Below are 20034 nucleotides of genomic sequence, written 5' to 3' on the forward strand. Positions count from 1 at the left end.
ATCACAGGTTATTAATTCCTTCGGGTGTTACTACTGTGCTGCTTTGTTGGTTTTCTTCTCCAAAAAGTGTCTTTGGCTGACGTTTAGAAAATCAGGGTGTTTGTAGCCTGGTTCCTATTCCACACACTGGAATCCTAGAACAATCCAAGTGGAAAACAGCTTAAGTTAACTTGAATATACGAGACTTGGTTCCATCCGATTTCACTTTGCGTTTGCGGTTCTAAAGCCCACAAGCTGTTAAACTATCTCAGTGGGGAGCTCATGTAGCGTAGTACTAATCATGTAATCTTGGCACAATTACCTTGGAGTATATACACTATTGGAAATAGTGAGGCATGTTTCACTATTGAAGTAGCAAAATCTTCCTCAGGGTTGTCATGAAAGAGTGTGAATTATTAGGCCTCTGGTTCAAATTTTTGCTAGGCTTAAATTCTCTAGATGTCCTTCTCGCTCTTCCCTCAGTTCATCCCTCACGTCCTGCTGTGCCCCCCACCTGTAATATGAGGGTAATACTGACTTATCTTGAAGAGCTGGTAAAATGATTTTCGAGATAATGTCAGTGAAGTGCATTCCGCGATTGACATGGGCTTAGTCCAATCAAGTAGTTAGTTAGTAGTTGACCTCCTCTGTAAGGCTTTATTTTAAAATCTTTTAAGATAATATTTTAGTTTCCTGTTAAATTATGCTGCTTTGAATGTATACTTTATATTAGACTTTCTTCAGTAATGTTTTATTCTACATTGTTTTATTTGATGTTTTAATGTGCTTTGAGCTCTCCCCCCTAAAAATATAAAGTGGTATAGAAATGAAATGAATAATAATAATGCTGAACCTGTCACACCATATAGCAGTGAGATTTTGGGTACAACCTGTAGCACATTGACATTAATGAAGAAACTCCTGTTTACTTTAATAAAAAACAGCATATTTCCCATCAAGGTTCTAAGATGCCTCATTAAAAGACATCTTTGAACCTTGATGGGAAATATGCTGGGGGGTTTTTTTTGGGGGGAGGGGGGGAGACAAACAAAGAATAATCTGTGTGTCCAAGCTGTAACATAAAGCTTAGTTTTTGGATCATGGCCTGTTCTTTCAATTTCTGAAAATATATAAAATTTAAACACAAAAGTTTATCTTACGAAGAAAACCCAAAAATATGTTTTTCAAACTTGCACTAATAATAAAACATGTAACATGAGGACACAGCAGCAGCTAGCAATAATTTCTGAAGAGCTTTTATCAGCAACATGCTACTAGAACAAGAATAAATGACCTAAACTCAAGCTAATCTGATCAAGGAGCAACTGAGCAAGGTGTTTATTTCATCTAAAATCCCGAAGCCCAAGCTGTTTATTTTTAAGACTCTGTAGCCCTCTCAACTTCTGAGACATGTATGTGTGTCCATTTTTCAGCTATGGCATCTGATCTTTTACCCTGAACAGCATAAGGCAGTTGGATACATCTGGAAAGCAAAGATGCTTAAAGAAAGAACAGAAGTCACTAAACGAAAAATGACTCAAACAGGCCCCAAAGTACACAGAAAAAGGGGGCATATACACACGTACCTGTGGGGATGGCTATTAAAAATTGCCAAAATAAATAGCAACAAGGAAGCAGATAAATTATTTTGACAGAGTTCCTGAAAACAAGACATGGGACTTTGTGTGATTTGTTCTATATTGAGGTCGGAAATTGGTAGCCTCCCATACATTGCTGGAGAACACATATAATCTCTGACTACTGGCGATGCTGACAGGGCGTGGTGGGAATTACATCTGGAAAGTCAACGGTTCCCCACAGCTGCCCTACACATATCAGTGCTCTGGTAGAGAAATGCCCTCTGCTGTAGTTCCAATATTACATTTTCACATTCCTTTATAGAGAGGTAGAACTTCTGGGAGGGGAAAAAAGTGAGGAGTCCTAAGATGGCATTATAGCAGTACAGTGGTACCTCAGGTTACATACACTTCAGGTTACAGACACTTCAGGTTACAGACTCCGCTAACCCAGAAATAGTACCTTGGGTTAAGAACTTTGCTTCAGGATGAGAACAGAAATCAAGTGGGGGCAGCGGGAGGCCCCATTAGCTAAAGTGGTGCTTAAGAACAGTTTCAGGTTAAGAACAGACCTCCAGCACAAATTAAGTTCTTAACCTGAGGTACCACTGTATAACTGAAGAATAAGGTAAATAATACAAATTGCCATTCTATTAACCACCATTCCACATATAGGTTTCTGAATGGGCATGGTATTGGCAGGGTTTCTAAGCCTCTTCTGTGGCAAGGAGCCCAGTCTATCCACATGTACCCTTTTAAAATGTCATTACAGCACACCGCAGTGAATCAAGGCACTGTTCCCTAATTGGTTACAGGTATCATAATTTTATTCCTTTCCTCAAGTACCAATTTTGCCAGCTATTAGTTATTTATTTTTTTGGAACAGCAGCAAAGTTCTGCTGCCTGAGCTATTACATTTGGCACTTTTTGTATTTTCCTTAACAGGAAGCCCAAGGAATTAAAATGAAATTTCCACCTCTGTACATTTGGCATTGAGGTCCATGGTGTTTCCATTCAGCCTAAATTACAAGGGCTTTGGAGAAAATCACAAAACACAACAAAGCCAAAGTTAAGTCCTGTTGATGTCAATGGGAGAGTGAAGATGTGATTCAGTATGGAATACTATACACAATTTCCTGGGAATAAGTCCCATAATGAGTTCATCGTCTTACTTATTTTCAAAGAGACATATATTGTATTGTGTTGCCATTCACTCTCATTTAAACAGATTAAAATGCTTTAACTTTGGTTGGATCAGTTTTTAAAGTTCATTTTAGCACTGACACTTCTTTGGACTTTCTTTCTCTCAGGATGCAAACCAAACTCACCTGGGTGTAACCCACATTGAACATGGACTTATGTCTGAGTAGACACGGGCAGGATTACATTAATACTCACAATAATACTTGTGCCCTCTTCTGTGAACATTGTGAAAACTAATAAGGTGCAATTAGTCAAATATAAAATCTTCTGGTGTATTTTAATTTATGTAAACTATAACTATTATTATAATAATTATTCATTAAATTTATTAGTTGCTTTTTTTGCCACGGCAATTCAAACACCCCATTATGCAGAAAGGACATAGATAATTAAAAGTTAAAGGCATGACACCTAAAGATATGTAACAATGGCATCAGGCAAACCTCCTTGTGGAGAACATTCCACAAGCAGGGAGCCACCACTGAAAAGTCCCCTTCTTATGCTGCCACCCTCTAGACCACCCATGAAGGGGGCATATGAAGAAGGGACTCTACTGCAGGGTATGTCTCGGCTCATATAAGGAGAGGCGGTCCTTTAGGTATTAGGGTCCTGAGCTGCATAAGACTTTATAAGTGAAGACCGACACTTTTAATTGGGTCCAGAAACTAATTGGTAGGCAGTGCAGTCAGGCCAGGATTAGTGAACAACCTGGCCTTGGAATCCAGACCAGCTGCAGTTTCTGAATTGTATTCAGTCCTTCTTATAATGCATTGCAGTAATATATCCTAGAGGTTACCAGAGCATAGACAACAAAATTTAAGCTACCCCTATCCAGATAGGGGCAAAGCTGAGTCCCCAGTGACAGCAATGGGCCCGGAAGTATCCCTAAGCTATGTACCTGCTGCTTTAGAGGCAGTGTAACCCTGTCAAGGTTAGGGATGCAGGTGGCACTGTGGGTTAAACCACAGAGCCTAGGACTTGCCGATCAGAAGGTTGGCGGTTCAAATCCTTGCGATGGGGTAAGCTCCCGTTGCTCGGTCCCTGCTCCTGCCAACCTAGCAGTTCGAAAGCACGTCAAAGTGCAAGTAGATAAACAGGTGCCGCTCCGGCGGGAAGGTAAACGGCATTTCCGTGCACTGCTCTGGATTGCCAGACGCGGTTTAGTCATGCTGGCCATATGACTCGGAAGCTGTAGGCCGGCTCCCTCGGCCAATAAAGCGAGATGAGCGCCGCAACCCCAGAGTCGGTCACGACTGGACCTAATGGTCAGGGGTCCCTTTACCTTTACTTTAACCCTATCAAGAGCAGGTAGCTTCCTATCTATTCAGTCTAGGAAGACACCCACTAACAGTGCCTTATCTGGACTGAGCTTCAGTGCCCTGGCTCTCATCCAGTCCATTACTGAGGCAACGTATCGGTCCAGCACATCCACTGCCACACCTGCAGATGTAAATGAGAAACAGAGCTGTGTCATCAGCATGTGGCAGACAAGGTACTCCCAATCTCTGGATGACCCCACTCAATGTTTTCATCTAGATGCTGAACAACATAAAGCATAAAATTTACCCCCCACAGAACCCCACACTGAAGGCTCCGTGGGGCCAAAGGACACTCCCCAAGCATCACCCTCTGAAAATGACCATCCAAGAAGGACTGGAACCATCCACCCTCAACTCTGATAGCTGCTACAGAAGGACATCATGGTTGATGGTACGGTAAGCTGCTGGGAGAATTAACAGGGACACATTCCCCCCTCCCCAATCTCTCTCCCAACAGAGATAATCACACAGGGTGATCAAAGCAGTTTCTGTGCTAACATTGGGCCTAAAACCCCTTTAAACTAACTAATTGGCAATGTGTGCACCAAACATTGAGAGTTTGAAATCTACAGCATGGTCTCATTTGTTATTTTTTGCTCATAATTTTCAATATGTGAAAAGGGCGCAGAAACTGCATTAGGATAGTGGTATCTGATATCAGAGTGGTCCTAATACTGCAGTGAGAGTGCCTTTACTTTAGTGCATTTTCTAGGGCGTTGGCTGTTTGGACAGGAGTGAATGTCCCAGATAAAAGGTCTCCCAGATAAAAGTATTTTCAGATGCCTCTCAACTTTCTGGGCAGGCAATCTGAGATATTATAGGCATCAAATCACTGCTTTCATTCCATTTTGTCTTTTTCTGTTTTGTGACTTCTCAGGCCTAGCTGGAAAGTAAGAGCTGTTAGCTGGCTTTTGCTCAAGTGTTTAGCAGCAGAGGAGGGGCGGGCCACTGCGACTGGTGAACAGGGCCTTGAGAACTCTCCTGACCTCCCACAGGATGGGTCTGAAATTAATTCTTTTTAAGAAGAAGAGAAGAAGAAGAGTTTGGATTTGATACCCCGCTTTATCACTACCCTAAGGAGTCTCAAAGCGGCTAACATTTTCCTTTCCCTTCCTCCCCACAACAAACACTCTGTGAGGTGAGTAGGGCTGAGAGACTTCAGAGAAGTGTGACTAGCTCAAGGTCACCCAGCAGCTGCATGTGGAGGAGCAGGGAAGTGAACCCGGTTCACCAGATTACGAGTCCACCGCTCTTAACCACTACACCAGAACTGAAGGGATAAAGACATTTACCGCTTATACAGCTGATGGGACCGAAGAAGCTGTAGTGTTTGGGGAGTAGGGACTGCTAGTATTGGCAAGGAACACAAACTGCAACATAAGAAAAGAACACTGAATTTAAGGGTCTGTTTTCAAGAAAATCTTTCCATAGATAAGGTGCCACAGGAATGTGTCATCGTAGGCTGCACAAAAGGCAGTGATAAATCAATCTGAGTGATGGGAGATTTTTTTTGGGGGGGGAGCTTGTTTTTAGGACTAAATTAGACACAGGATCTATCTACTTCAGTATCCTTTTTCCGACCTTGATCACCTGGTTCAGTAATGTGTAAGGGCTAGAACCAAAAAGTGTATTTTTAAAGGCCAAGTAAGCTAGAGGCAAGATATTATTTTTATTCAAGGCTGAGTTTCTGTAACCTTGAGGGGTTTTTTTCCCATTCAATCATTTTTGTGGCTAAGAGGAAGCCGTAAGAAGATCAAAAGTGATAAATTTTTCTCACAAAAAATATCTCAGGTTATAATTGGAAAGGACTTGTTTGGGATGTGAACTCTGAATTAGAGGTTTCAGTGCTAATACTATTTTTTTATTTTTAAACCAGAGTCTTCACATCAATAACAGCGCAGAACATTTTCCAAAACATTTTGTTTAACCACCAGCAGGATTGTTTCTGGAAATATTTCTTTAAAATGAATCAATCCACTTTTTTGTGGGACTTAGAAACCCTTTATAAAACAGTTCTAAGTAATGGTGTAATGCTCATTTAAAGGTGTGTTCAACATGGATCTCATCTTCATATCCGATGATGGCACAGTGGGATAAACCCTCTCTCTGTGTGTGCACATTTTCAGGTTTCATGTTATATTAGAAGGGATAACACAGCATAGGAACATATAAAGGTTTTTGCGAATAATTTGAGCATGCAATGCAAATGCTGGATCAGAACCCCAATTTAATCTTATCCTGAAAAAATGTTTTCACCCAGGGTAAATCATAAAAATCCTCCTCTCAGGTAGGACCACATTTTGATACTGGATATACAGCAGTAGCTCAGTCCCATGGTTTCACACCATCTTCCAAATGTATAGGCAAACAATAACTTTGAGCATTCTAGTCTCCAGTGGCATCTGGAAATAGAGCAAACATGGCTCTAACTCTAGTTTATGAATTCAGATATCATACCAAACCACAGTTGGCACAAAGCAAGATTGGCAAATCCATTTCAAACAGTGATGTCTGAATCTGGTTTCTGAACCAAGGTTTAGAGTGAAGTGTGAACTGAGTTCTCATGTAACACTAAACCTCAGTTTGTTTATGTGATCTGTTTGTATGTATGTTGAACCCACCATGGCCAATTAACTACGGTTCGTTTTGCAGCCAACAGAACAGAGTATGAAGCCATGGTTTGAAGCTGGCTTACAAATCTTGGCTTGCATTAACTATGGTTTCTTATAATGCCCAAACCCACTGTTCTCTCTTAATCCTGATTAATTTAGGCAGCCTGCCCCAGACGCTCACCCTGTTAGAGAGGAGTGGGCAAGAATGATGAGAAAACAAAACCAGCATTAGGTGAAGGGAGCTGTGCTCACCCACAAGGTTGATTCTTGTCTGTTCAGCAAATCATAGCATAGTGTTATGTGCAAATGAGACTAGAATCTACCCTAGAAATTCCCAAGGCTTATTACACTTGTTAAGACTGTGTGCAAGTATCCTCTTGAGTTTATTATCTATGAACTAGTATAGAGGCATAGAGATGGGCTCTCTTTATGACTGCCTTCAATGATGGAATTCCTCTAGAGATTTCCCAAACCCTGATTTTGGGCATTTGGGGAACGTATTATTAGACCTTATCAAAAATGACGCCTTCTATAGAATGGGATTGAGCTGGTATTGTTGCTGAGTTTTAAGATCTGTTCTATTTGCTTTACCTCATCTTACGTATGAGGTACTCCTTTTAAGGTTCTGTTACTCTGCAGATGATTTCACAGTGGTGCATGGTGATAAACCAGATCAAGGAATAGATAGCCATTTTATTATGTTGCCTAGTATCTGCTCCTATTCTTGTGATTTGTTTCTCTTTTTTTAAGGATTATGTAACGAGAGATTTCTTTCAATCCCTGTTAAATATTCAGAGACATTTCTGCATACTTTGTACGAACGAGGCTCGCAAAGTCTTAATAGTGAGAATGTTCACATGCTGAGGAATAACCTAGTTGTCTGGATGGTACAGGCAAATCATCTCAAACTTATTTATATTAATGTGCTATGGAAATGAGAATAAGGAAAGAAATGGTCAGAATTTATGCTAAAGCCTTCTAAAGGCATAACAGCATCCTACTAAGTATATATGTCAGCTTAATCTAATCCCCCTGCTTCCGACACATCCTGTGGTCTCAGCACGGTGCCTATAATGCTCTCATATGTTATGAGGGATTGCCTCAGAGAGGTTCACCATCAGGACCACACTTGGTTCAATAAAACTTTACATTTCATCTTAGGCTGACAGAAAGCTATCTTTCTCACATTTGCATCACAAACCTTTAGCTTCTCCTGACATCAATAACATTGGCTATAATACTACCACGTAATCTGTTACAACACATGGAGAGCACATATTTTCAGCTCTCATCTTACTTTGTCAGCTGCAATGGGCCGCTCTAATTTACTTGGACTTGCCTAAATGAACATGGAAATTCTTTGTGACAAAAGAGGGGAAAATACATGCTTTTAATTAGCAGCTCATTTGAGATTTGCAGCAGAGTTTCCTTTTCCCCGCCCCTGATAACTTCAAGTTCTACTACTTAAGCAAAGCATCTTTCTTTCCCCTTCATGTGTGTATTGAAGAGAAGAGCGGCAGGAATTTGCCTACGTCTTCAGGGGTGGATACAGATCAAAGAACAAGAATAGATCAAAAAATATTTTTGTATTTCAATCTTATATCAGGAAAATCTAACTAATCTAATTAACCGTGCATCAATAACTTACTTTGAGATATTTTGCTGTAAGACATCAGTCACGTCTAGGTAAATATTAATGCAACATTGAAACATATACACACCTGAACCCAATTTAAGGTTTCTGTTTGGTTAAAATGAGCATCATTGTTTCACTTGCTTCAGATTTCTTGCTTTGTGGGACCAAAATGGCTACTAAAGCTCCGATCATTTTCTTGTTGTTAACTGGTGTTTGTCTTTGTTCCAATTTCCATCAAAGACTGTTGAAAAGCAGGGCTATAGAAAGCTTTCTTGGAATTGTTATAGACAGGGTAAGGAAATAACATGCTCAAAATAATTCAGGCTCTACCTAACTTAAGGGGTAAGGCACTATACTGTAAAATAAAGAAATAGCACATGGAACATAGAAGTCAGCCCATTGATCCATCTAATTCAGTATTGCCCATACTAAAGCAGCTAAAATGGCACCTGAAAGATCTTGTGGACCGCAATATCCATAATCCCTGACAAATGGAAGTGCTGGCTCTGACTGATGGGAATTGTAGTCCATAGCATCTTGGCTGACTCCATATAATGACTGGCAGCTGCTTTCCAGGCTTTCAGACAAGAATCTTTCCCAGCACTGCCTGGCAATTCCAGAGATTTAACATGGGGCTTTGGCACGCAGTGTGTGCCGTCTACAACTGAGCTACATCTATTGCCTAAGACAGTGAAGTTTGGTCTCAGACATGACTGGTTTTCTGAATATGGCATCCAATCGGTAAAGCAGAACACATTACAAAAGTCAAACCATTGCAAAGCCATCATGCAATGAAGTGGTTGTGTGAATTGGCCCCTAAACTAAGGGCAAACCTAAGCAAGGCTTGAAATAATGCCAGAATGAAAAATCCACCCCATTTAAGACCCAGCATGGTAAACAGCTAATCTTTTTAATTTTATTTTCAAGCCGAATTAGCATGAAACATATAAAGTAGAAACAGGAAAAAATAAAATCAGAAGTGTTGATGTTAAATTAACATAAAAGCAATTTACACCATCTAAATATAAAGCAGGCAGTAAAAAGGTAGTAATAATTAATATAAATATATAAATATCATTTAAAAATCATTTAAAAAATACTTAAAAAGAGGTTTTCAAGGGAATATGCAAAAAAGCTCTGACATGAAGGTTCTACCTTGATTTTCTAACCTAGGATGCTTTTTTTTTTAACAGAAGATTTCTGAAAATGGTTTTAAGGTCATGTTATAATGAATTCAAAGGCTTAGCACCGATTCTGAAAACTGGCTGCCAGTTTGCTACAGACTAAGTTCAAGCTGCTCATGTTGACTTACAGAGCTATGTACAACTTGGGGCCTGGAGAACCTTCACTCATATAGACCTGCCCATGCATTAAGATCTACAGGGAGCACCATAACCATCTGAAATTGATTATGTGGGAGTCACCAAAATGGTAAAGTAAGGAAGGAGGAAAGGTTACAACATCTGGGCCGTTTTCATTTATAAAAAGGTGAGTAAGGGACACATGAGAGAGATGTATGATTTTGCATGAAGTGGATACTAGAACTCAGAGCCATCCAATCAAACTGAATGATGGAGATTCAGTACAGAGAAATCACTTTTCCACACACTACAGCTGGCAACAGTACATTTTTGGCCCCCACATGTGTCAGCGGAGCACACATAAGCCCCCCCTACCCTGCCATCTTCTGGGCCCAAAAGAACCTGTGCGTCAGTGGTGGCACATCAATTGGACATGCGCAAAATGGGTCACCACCTGTACACAGTTCAACTATGGAATTTGCTCCCTCAAGACATAATGGTAGCCACAATTTTGGATTGCTTCCAAAGAGGATTTGACAAATTGATGAAGGGTAAGGGTATCATGGCTACCAGCCAAGATTGCTGTGTTCTACTTCCACTTCCGGTAGTGTGCCAGATTCAACTAATGAGTCCCACTAGTTGAAGCCTGTGCAATGACTTTGACTAGAGCAATGTGGCTTTAGCTCCCTCCCCTCCACCTTGGAATTGGCTTGCGGGGAGGGGTTGGGAGAACTCCCAGAGCAGCTCATGGGGGAGGAGAGTGTTGGGATGCAGCCAAGGAATCGGGGGCAATTGGCAGGCCCCCAGCTGGCCCCAGCCCACCGGCCGGTGTGCTGGGTGATCTCCAATCCTTGGATCAGTGTGAAACTGCAACCCTAGCTTCAGAAGCCTTCAGAAGCTGGGCACGCACACTCAGCAGAGTAAATAACGCTGCGCAACAGAAGTGGCAGGAAGAGGCTGTGTTGAGCATATTTATTCAGCTTACATCAGGACAAAAGGAAAAACATGTCTTATCTCCTTCATGTCCAAAGCAAGTAGCATAAGCAAAAGCTATACACAAACAGTAGTTCCCAGCAAGCTGTGCTGGAGTGTAAACAGACATGTGACACACAACAGTCTCATGCCTGTACCTTAAGGTGAAATGGAATATCCCAACAGAGAGGAGTGATTTACTCTGCCTGGCAAACTGTAGTGCTTTCACTTATGTAATGATTGCTGTAGCACTATGTTGAATTTTCCCAGCAGACTTCTGAATGCCAGCCACAGGAGGGAAGAGCGCTACTGCTGTGATAACAAGTTGTGGGATTAGTTGGGCCTTTGGCCTAACCCAGCAAGATTCTTATGCTCTTATGTCATTACTGAGGGCCTTCTCTGTAATAGCACCCAGGCTGTGGAACTCCTAGATGCATCTGACATACCTTTTCACCTGTGTGTTTGCTGAACATTAATGTCTGAGTCACTGGTTTATTATTGCGTTGGTTTTCTTTCCATCATATGCATTGTATTTGAACTTTTTAACGTACCCCTCTCTGGGACTGCTGCCGTACAGGAGAGCAAATAATAAATGTTTTAAATAAACAAAATTTAGCTGCCCCAGATAGAACAAATTTACAGGATCAAGTTTACCTATTCATACCCTTAGAACTACTGCAAACTAATCTTTCTTCCTTGTATACTTACATTTTTAAAAAGAAAACCCTATTGTCAAATGTAAGAAAAAACTATATAGCTTATTATCAGAACCATTATACATCTCTTGAAACATTTGGGATTTGCAAGAGAAAAGATGATAACACAATTTGCAAGCTAGATGCATGTTCTATCAGCTCTTAAACAAAGCACTGCACAATAAATAATATTCTGTCAGGCTATATGTTCATTCTTTGCTTCGTACATTAGCTGTGCTTATTCTATGCCACACTTTTATCGCTTTCTATTTTTATATTTTAAATCTATTAAGCAATGTCAACTTGAATTTCCTTTGAATAGTGCTGCAGGTTAGGTTTAAAAAAATAGGACAGTACAATCTTTGAGGGCTAACATTTATGTCAGCTAATTAATATGGATCAGTTGAGTTTTGCAAATATCTTTTTAAAAAATGTTTGCGCATATGTGAGTCACCAATGGAAGCCTGATCTCTACTCACAAAGACAAAGACAAAACTCTGCTAGCTTTTGTAAGAATAAAATGAGATCTGCAGCTATTTTGCAGCCCTGGCATATAGGTGTAAGAGGATTCTTTCTACAGCAACAGATCCAAGTGGTGGATCCATGCTGGACCACTTTGTGGGTTTCTCAAACCTGCTATTACACATACAGTGGTAACTCGGGTTACAAACGCTTCAGGTTACATACGCTTCATGTTACAAACTCCGCTAACCCAGAAATAGTACCTCAGGTTAAGAACTTTGATTCAGGATGAGAACAGAAATCGTGCTCTGGCGGCGCGGCAGCAGCGGGAGGCCCCATTAGCTAAAGTGGTGCTTCAGGTTAAGAACAGTTTCAGGTTAAGTACAGACCTCCGGAATGAATTAAGCACTTAACTCGAGGTACCACTGGACAAGCAGGGGAATTAATGGGAAGAATTTCCCAGTGTCCAGCTAATGTCTTATGAATGATAGCATTATGAAGATCATGGTTATTCTGCCCAAAATTCAGGTTCCTACATGCTCATCCTCTCTCTCCACAAAAAAGAACACACCATTTTTTTTCATGTCATGGGATAAGAAACTCTCCATTATATTCTGAGCTACTATCAATCTTAAAGGATTATGTCTGTGGAAGCAAATTCTTCACACAGAACTTGTCTCCTTTCTCTAACAGAATTTCTACTCATTAGCTCATTATGCATGATGATAAGTCTCACCCTTTCATGTGTTTAGTAGTAATTTTCTCTAACTGCCACTAAACGTTATTACAAGCAGTGATCCTGATCCAGTTAACTATTGCATACACATACATGAAGTATTGTATGGACATTAGTGTTTATTGTGGTTTGCTGATCTTATCTTCTGGTAGCAATGATACGGCAACTGTTCTTTCTTGATGCATGTCTAATAATAATAATAATAATAATAATAATAATAATTATTATTATTATTATTATTTATACCCCACCCATCTGGCTGGGTTTCCCCAGCCAGATGGGCGGCTCCCAACAAAATATTAAAATACAATAATTCATCAAATATTAAAAGCTTCCTTAAACAGGGCTGCCTTCAGATGTCTTCTAAAAGTTAGATAGTTGTTTATTTCTTTGACATCTGGTGGGAGGGTGTTCCACAGGGCGGGCACCACTACCAAGAAGGCCCTCTGCCTGGTTCCCTGCAGCCTCACTTCTCGTAGTGAGGGAACCGCCAGAAGGCCCTCGGCGCTGGACTTCAGTGTCTGGGCAGAATGATGGGGGTGGAGATGCTCCTTCAGTTATATTGGGCCAAGGCTGTTTAGGGTACAGTCTTAGGGTGGCATCATCACTGAAGTCCTTGAGCAGCTTCTTCCAATTTAATGAGCAAGATTTCTGTACTATCATCAAAAGTCTAAAACCACAAAATGGGTCCGATTTCTTTCTTTTCTACACATTGTATTTTAGCCAAAATCCAAAATAAATCTGTGATTATATACCAAGCATTTGAAAGACTCTAAATACACATTTCCAAAAGCCCACTTTAAATGGGAAGTTTGGCTAAGCCTGTTTCTGGAGCTAAGCCATTATGCCCTGGCACAAATGATGACCTGATCTGATGGATCGTTCACATTTCAGTATTCCATGAGAAAAGGTCAGAAGTATGAGCAAGCCACAGGCAACAAGATTTATGGTGAATAAGCTTCTGGTGTCAGATTTGTTGAAAAGTATTTTTTTTTTGTGGGTACTGGCCCGTTATTGGTTCACCACAAGCTACAGGTATTGTTTACACATTCATCTCTGATGCGCCGAGTAAATTACTACCAAGCTGCTGCTGTAAAGCGTTGCTAGGCCTATTTCCTATGCATTTAAGTTCTAGTTCAGTTATTGTATTACTGTACTTTTTCATCTAATTGCCATTCAGTACACATACAGATTTCTCTCTGTGCATCTGACAAAACAGGCTTTAGCCCATGAAAGCTCTGGTTAAATTGGTCAGAGAGACTAAATTGATTAGGTTTTCAAGATGCCACAAGCCTGTTTGCTATTTTTGTTGCAATAGGCAAACAGGGCTACCACTCTGGAAATTGGTATTTTTTTGAGGCGACTACAAATATGTAAAGGGACACGGGTGGCGCTGTGGTTTAAACCACAGAGCCTAGGACTTGCCGATCAGAAGGTCGGCGGTTCGAATCCCCGCAATGGGATGAGCTCCCGTTGCTCGGTTCCTGCTCCTGCCAACCTAGCAGTTCGAAAGCACGTCAAACTGCAAGTAGATAAATAGGTACCACTCTGGCAGGAAGGTAAATGGCGTTTCGATGCGCTGCTCTGCTTCGCCATAAGCGGCTTAGTCATGCTGGCCACATGACCTGGAAGCTGTACGCCGGCTCCCTCGGCCAATAAAGTGAGATGAGCGCCGCAACCCCAGAGTCAGCCACGACTGGACCTAATGGTCAGGGGTCCCTTTACTTTTACCTTACAAATATGTATGTAGACAAGTCAGAAACTTACCTGCTTCTAGTGCCTCCATGTCAACGATATTCTTTCGGTAGAAAGTTCTAAAACCCAAAGGAGTTGTGTCACCGTCTCCTGACAGCTTCTCTACTGCTTGCTTAAACATTTCCACCACGTCATGCAGGACACTGTCTAAGCTGATTGTAGATGTTGATGGTGAAGTCAGGTTTAAGGACATGGAAATAGCTGCACTACAAGATGCACAGGACCGCACAGCTTCACATTCAATTTGGAAGTTCTCAAGTGACCTCAGTAGCACAACCTTCTGCCTTTGCTGTTGCTCATCTACTGCTGCAATGACATGCCATTCAATAGAGGCAGCTCTGGGAAGGGAAGGTACCACTATCACAGCCAGCTCTCCATATGCGGCAGGCACATCGTTATTCATGTCTTCATCTTCTGCCTAGAAATTAAAAGAGACTTGTCAGGGAACTGCCATCAGAACAGGGGTGGGAAACAGAGGGGCAGTTGTGTTACAGGGAGCCTCCGAAAATCTTGCGAAGCAGTTTCTCGTCTGGTGATGAGGAAAACCCCACCTCCAGTGGGGAAGAAGTGAAAGGACCAGAGGATGCTGGTGGGAGCCTCAGCACCACTTCTGGCAAAGCCAGCCAGGAGGGAAGCATGCCCCCTCCGTCGCCCACCCTGCGCAGAAGACTAAAGCACAAAGATGGAAGGAAAAGGCTGGGCGTAACGAGGCTTTTATGCTGGAGGAGGTCCAGGAAACAGGCACTCCCAGATTCTGCTAGCGATTGAGTCAGACATGAACTTTGGGGTTCTACACTGTAAATAGTTTGCACCTAAATAAAACCTGTAAAAGACAGGTCGGAGTCCTGCCTGGTTACTTGTGAGCAGCCACCCTTGCCATCTGACAAGACTACTCTGAGTATTTAAAAGCTCTAGATTTTTTATTATTTTTTAAATGCTCCCCCCGCCCCCACAGAGAAAGTGCTTGGCAACTTGCCCAGTCCCAAGATGTCTGAGCTCCATCCCCAGACAGAGCAGGCTCCAAGGCTGATGAATCCCCTGCCAACATGCCTGGAGAACTCACTGAAACCTTGAGTAATAATGATGGACTGTGTGCTGGTCCCTGATTTGAGAGTACAGAAACAAACTCATTCACATAATGCCCGTAACTCATCCAACCTGCCGGCCACATGTTGAGATGCGCTGCAGGAAGCCACAGGGGCTATGGTGGAGGGGGGGTGAGTGTTGGGTTGCTAGGGATCTAAGTTTCTTGTAAGCCAAAGGAGCAGGAAGGCCTTGCAGCCTCTGTTGCCACAGTGATGAGAGGCTGTCCTGTCTGTTAGGGGTAGATGGAATTTATTAACAAATATATCTTGTTCTTCTTCAATTTTTTTTAAAAAACTTTTATATTCCTACCTTTTACTTTCTTTTGCATTTCTTGAAAGAAACCACATGCTAAGCAATGTTAAAAACTGAGGCTTCCTTTTGCCTGTCCATGTATTGGTAGCAACTTTTTGATATACCAATTTGCTTACATTGCAGTTCAGAATAGTAAATACGGCCCATTGTCTGACCCCTGAATGGAAAAATAATTACAAGTTAAAACAGTAATTTTACCTGGGGTCGATAAGGCCATAACACTCACTCTGCTTTCAATTCACATGCTCAATTTTCATCCACTCACTCTTGACTTCGAGAGGAAGGAATAATGACAGGTTGCAGACACTTTATTTCAAAATTCACTCACAAAGTTATTGACAAGCATTTTTCCTCCACAGCAAAGTCTCTGCTGCTTGACCCTCGTGAGCTGTTTACATGAAAAATGCACTTACATCTAGATTAACGATAGTGAAGTCTAATTCCACACCAAAACTTGTAGCAATTTCTTTAGCATGTCTGTGTTTGATATGGGAACAAAAATAGGGATAATTTGCCTCAAATTGCAGTCACTTCAGTCATAATAAAATCTCGCGGAGTAGTAGTACTGTTTGCTTTCAGTAGTTTCATTAGGTAAGCTGGGGCTGTTATTAAGGTACCAACACATAAATGTTATATTAGCACTTAACAGTAGCACAGAATTCTCCCTCCAGGAGATGAATTCTAACCTTGTCAATATAATTCTGCTTCCAGTACTGCAGAACAGTTTGAAAAGATGAATACTGGAGCTTTATGGTACAGAAAAAAAGTCATGCTCATTCAGGCTTAAAGGCCACTTGGTTGGCCCAAGGTGCTGAGGTACTGTTTAGAAAATAAGTCTTAAAAAGCTGTCTTGGGTCAAGTCAAGCATTGAGACAAAACTTTCCGACTTTCTTGTACTTGTCTTAGGTTGTTAAATCAATTACTTTGTATTTCTGCTTGCCTTCAACTGCCATTTAGAATATGGAAAGAAATACACAGGAATTAGGCCAAGGCAAAAGTACAATTTCAAACTCAAACAAATGATCATCATTGCAAGTGAAAGACCGTGCACCATGCGCCCACATATTCATATAAGCGCACATTTTACGGAGGCCTCAACCTTTAAAGTATGGATTTGTGTGATGGAGCTTCCAGTAATTTAATTCGCCCCCACCATTGCTGCAGAAACTCTTAGTCAAATGGCCTCCAACTTGTTTTTAAAAACAGAGAGGCTAGTTTTGCAGAACAGAGAAATGTTTGAGAAACCGTTTCCAATTATATCCTGTTAGATTATTTTATTACTGAGTATCTCGGTCTCTCTCAACACAGAAATTATCCAAGCCATGCCTTAGAATTATGTAACTCAAGAAATGCTGCAAGTGCTACCAATGTTGGTGGCATGAGTAACAAGCCTGACAGATGTACATAATGATGCTCTTGAAAGGACAGGGATGGGTGCTCATGTTCTCATGATATTGCCTGTGCGTTTTGCAGAATTTGAATCCTGCCCCTTTTTCTTCAGTGCAAATGTAATGACACTGAATACATTGTTCAGAGATTGCAATTGTGATGTGCATGGGTACAGTGACCACACCACCTCCTGCCATTCTCACCCTGATCCAGTGGTCTCTGGACTTAACAAGGCAAGTACAGCTAAGGCTGAGAAAATGATAGCTGACTTGGCCTGATTGGATTCCAATGGCCAGAAATGTTCTCAAGTACACCTGCATTAAGGTTGCATCACTGATCAGGAATGCCTTTTTCCAGCTTCACCTGTTGAGAAGGTTACAACCCTTAGGGAGACATGCCAGAGCTCAGTGGTAGAGCACAATAGAAGTTTCTATCCCAGCATCTCTACTTAAACCATCTGAAGGAGGGCTGGGAAGGACTCCATCTCAAGACCTTAGCTGCTGCCAGTCAGAGTAGACTGAGCTATATGGATTCATGTTCTGATTCGGTTTCTGATTGAGACCAAAACATGAATTATCATCCCCTGGCACGTAGGAGATTATGTACCGTATTTTTCGTCCCATAGGGCGCACCGGCCCATAGGACGCACCTAGTTTTGGGGGGGGGAATAAAGGGGGGGAAATTCCTTTATTCCCCCCCCCAAACCAGGTTGGGGAATCCAAACCAGGTCGGGGAACAGCGGGATGGCGGCGCTTCTCCCCAGCGCCAGCCTCCAAACCAGGTCGGGGAACAGCGGGAAGGCGCAGCGTGCCTCCCCGCTGTCCCCCAAGCTTGTGGGCTGCAGGCTGCTGCCCGCAAGCCTTGCGAGCCTGCGGGAACTCCCGCCGGGCTTGCAAGGCTTGTGGCTAGCTTCCTGAAGCCTGGAGAGCGAGAGGGGTCGGTGCGCACCGACCCCTCTCACTCTCCAGGCTTCAGCGAAAGCCTGCACTCGCCCCATAGGACGCACACACATTTCCCCTTCATTTTTGGAGGGGAAAAAGTGCGTCCTATAGGGTGAAAAATTCGGTATTTCATTCTCGACTACATGAAACACTATTCAGATGCCATGTCTGATGTACAATGTGGTTGGCTGATCTCATTACTTTCTATAGTTTTCTAGAAGTTCCCTCACTGCGAGAAGTGAGGTTACAGGGAACCAGGCAGAGGGCCTTCTCGGTAGTGGCGCCTGCCCTGTGGAACTCCCTCCCAGCAGATGTCAAGGCAATAAACAACTATTTTACTTTTAAAAGTCAACTGAAGGCGGCCCTGTTTAGGGAAGTTTTTAATGTCTGATGCTGTATTGTTTTTGATATTCGGTTGGAAGCCGCCCAGAGTGGCTGGGGAAACCCAGCCAGATGGGTGGGGTATAAATGCATACGCATAAAGCTTCTTCCTTAACTAGCTCATATGTATCTTTTTTCTTCTTCTATTGAAGTTTTCACAATACAATTGAAAGAACGAACTCATCTGCAAGAAATAAAGAATCTCATTCAGAATAGCTACAACCCACCAAGAGCAGTCACGATAATAATACCAAAAAAAGGCACTGGCTATACACCTGATATCCAGTATATGAACTTGGGCTGCTTCTTTAAAAGATCACAGGTAGTGTTAATCGAAAGAACCTTTCCCTGGAGGTCTGTGAAAGCCTGAGTTGTGTAGTATCTTCACAGGTGTTTTAAAACATTTCTGGTTCTGCAAGCATTAGACTAAAGGGCGACATATGAATAGACTTCAGTAAACTGGGAACAGGCATGATATAATTTAGATAAAAAAGTATATAGTTCAACATTATTTTAAGACTCCGCTGCATTGCAGGGGGTCGGACTGGATGACCCTTGGGTTCCTTCCAACTCTTAAGATTCTATGATTCTGAGACTCGGAATGAGTCTGAATTTGAGATATGCAAGCAAGTGGTTTCATATGGCCTCTAAAATTCCTGTTCTTAATCAACACCTGGAGAGGAAGAGTGGGATCACACACACCATCATTGCTGCTGACCTCCATGGGTTCATCCATTCTGGACAGAATATACATGTATATGCACAAACTCTTTTAAACCTTTGGATCACTGCCTGGTAGCCAGGAGCAAGACAATAGAAATCCTGCCTCCTTGGTTGATTATCTACAGTTGGCAACCACACGAACAGTGCTCTGGCAGATTTATAAACAACCCTACAAAATTAGATTCAGGTTGGTATTAAGTAAGCAATTCCTTTTTTTCTGAATACAGTGGTACCTTGGGTTAAGAACTTAATTCGTTCTGGAGCGCCGTTCTTAACCTGAAACTGTTCTTATCCTGAGGTACCACTTTAGCTAATGGGGCCTCCTGCTGCTGCCGCCGCCGTGTGATTTCTGTTCTCATCCTGAAGCAAAGTTCTTAACCCGAGATACTACTTCTGGGTTAGCGGAGTCTGTAACCTGAAGCGTCTGTAACCCGAGGTACCACTGTATCCGCTTGGAACTTATGACCATCCTGTCAGTAATGACCATCGTTTTACATGAAGATCCTAAAAATTACCCGAGAAGTAACTGGGACACTATTGTGCCTCATCTTATTAGAACTTGCATGTTCTACCACTGCAACTTCTTGTACCACTATCAGCACTTCCACCAACTGATCCCTTAGTACCTATTTTCCAAATTGTAACTGAGTGCAATTGATCTCTGCAAGCTGGGGACTTCGTTCCGCAGCTGCTGCTCACAATCAATAAAACTCTGCTCTCAATAAAACACTGTGCTATTCGCCTGTGTCCTTTCCTTGAATAAGCCACAACGTATTTGTATTAATTTACAGATTATGAATGTTTCCATTTTGGAAACCAGCAACAGAGCCAAGAACCTAGCGCTGATAAGAATCACCCAGCCTCCCCCAGTTTACAGGTTTATGCTATATTTTTCAACTGCTTAGTCTTTCTGTAGACTCGAGTTCAAGTAACAGTAGTGCGAAGAGCAATGAAA

At 41.9% G+C, this 20034-nt stretch overlaps 1 protein-coding gene across 5 annotated transcripts in view; it reads right to left on the reverse strand.

Moving 5' to 3' along the window:
- Nucleotides 1–20034, reverse strand: part of DPH6 (diphthamine biosynthesis 6) — a 238385-nt gene that overhangs the window by 34365 nt on the left and 183986 nt on the right. For 3 of the 5 annotated variants that reach the window (XM_081861069.1, XM_081861071.1, XM_081861068.1), the window contains one exon: nt 14260–14665. The exons of 1 other annotated variant lie outside the window; for it this stretch is intronic. In XM_081861069.1, coding sequence (XP_081717195.1) covers nt 14260–14665 — 406 coding nt within the window. Of the gene's footprint in view, nt 1–13004; nt 13163–14259; nt 14666–20034 lie in introns of those variants that run through there. One more of the 5 variants, XM_081861070.1, reaches the window with a different exon arrangement.

This window comes from Podarcis erhardii (genome assembly GCF_964252035.2).
Source record: "Podarcis erhardii genome assembly, chromosome: 1".
Taxonomy (NCBI): Eukaryota; Metazoa; Chordata; class Lepidosauria; order Squamata; family Lacertidae; genus Podarcis; species Podarcis erhardii.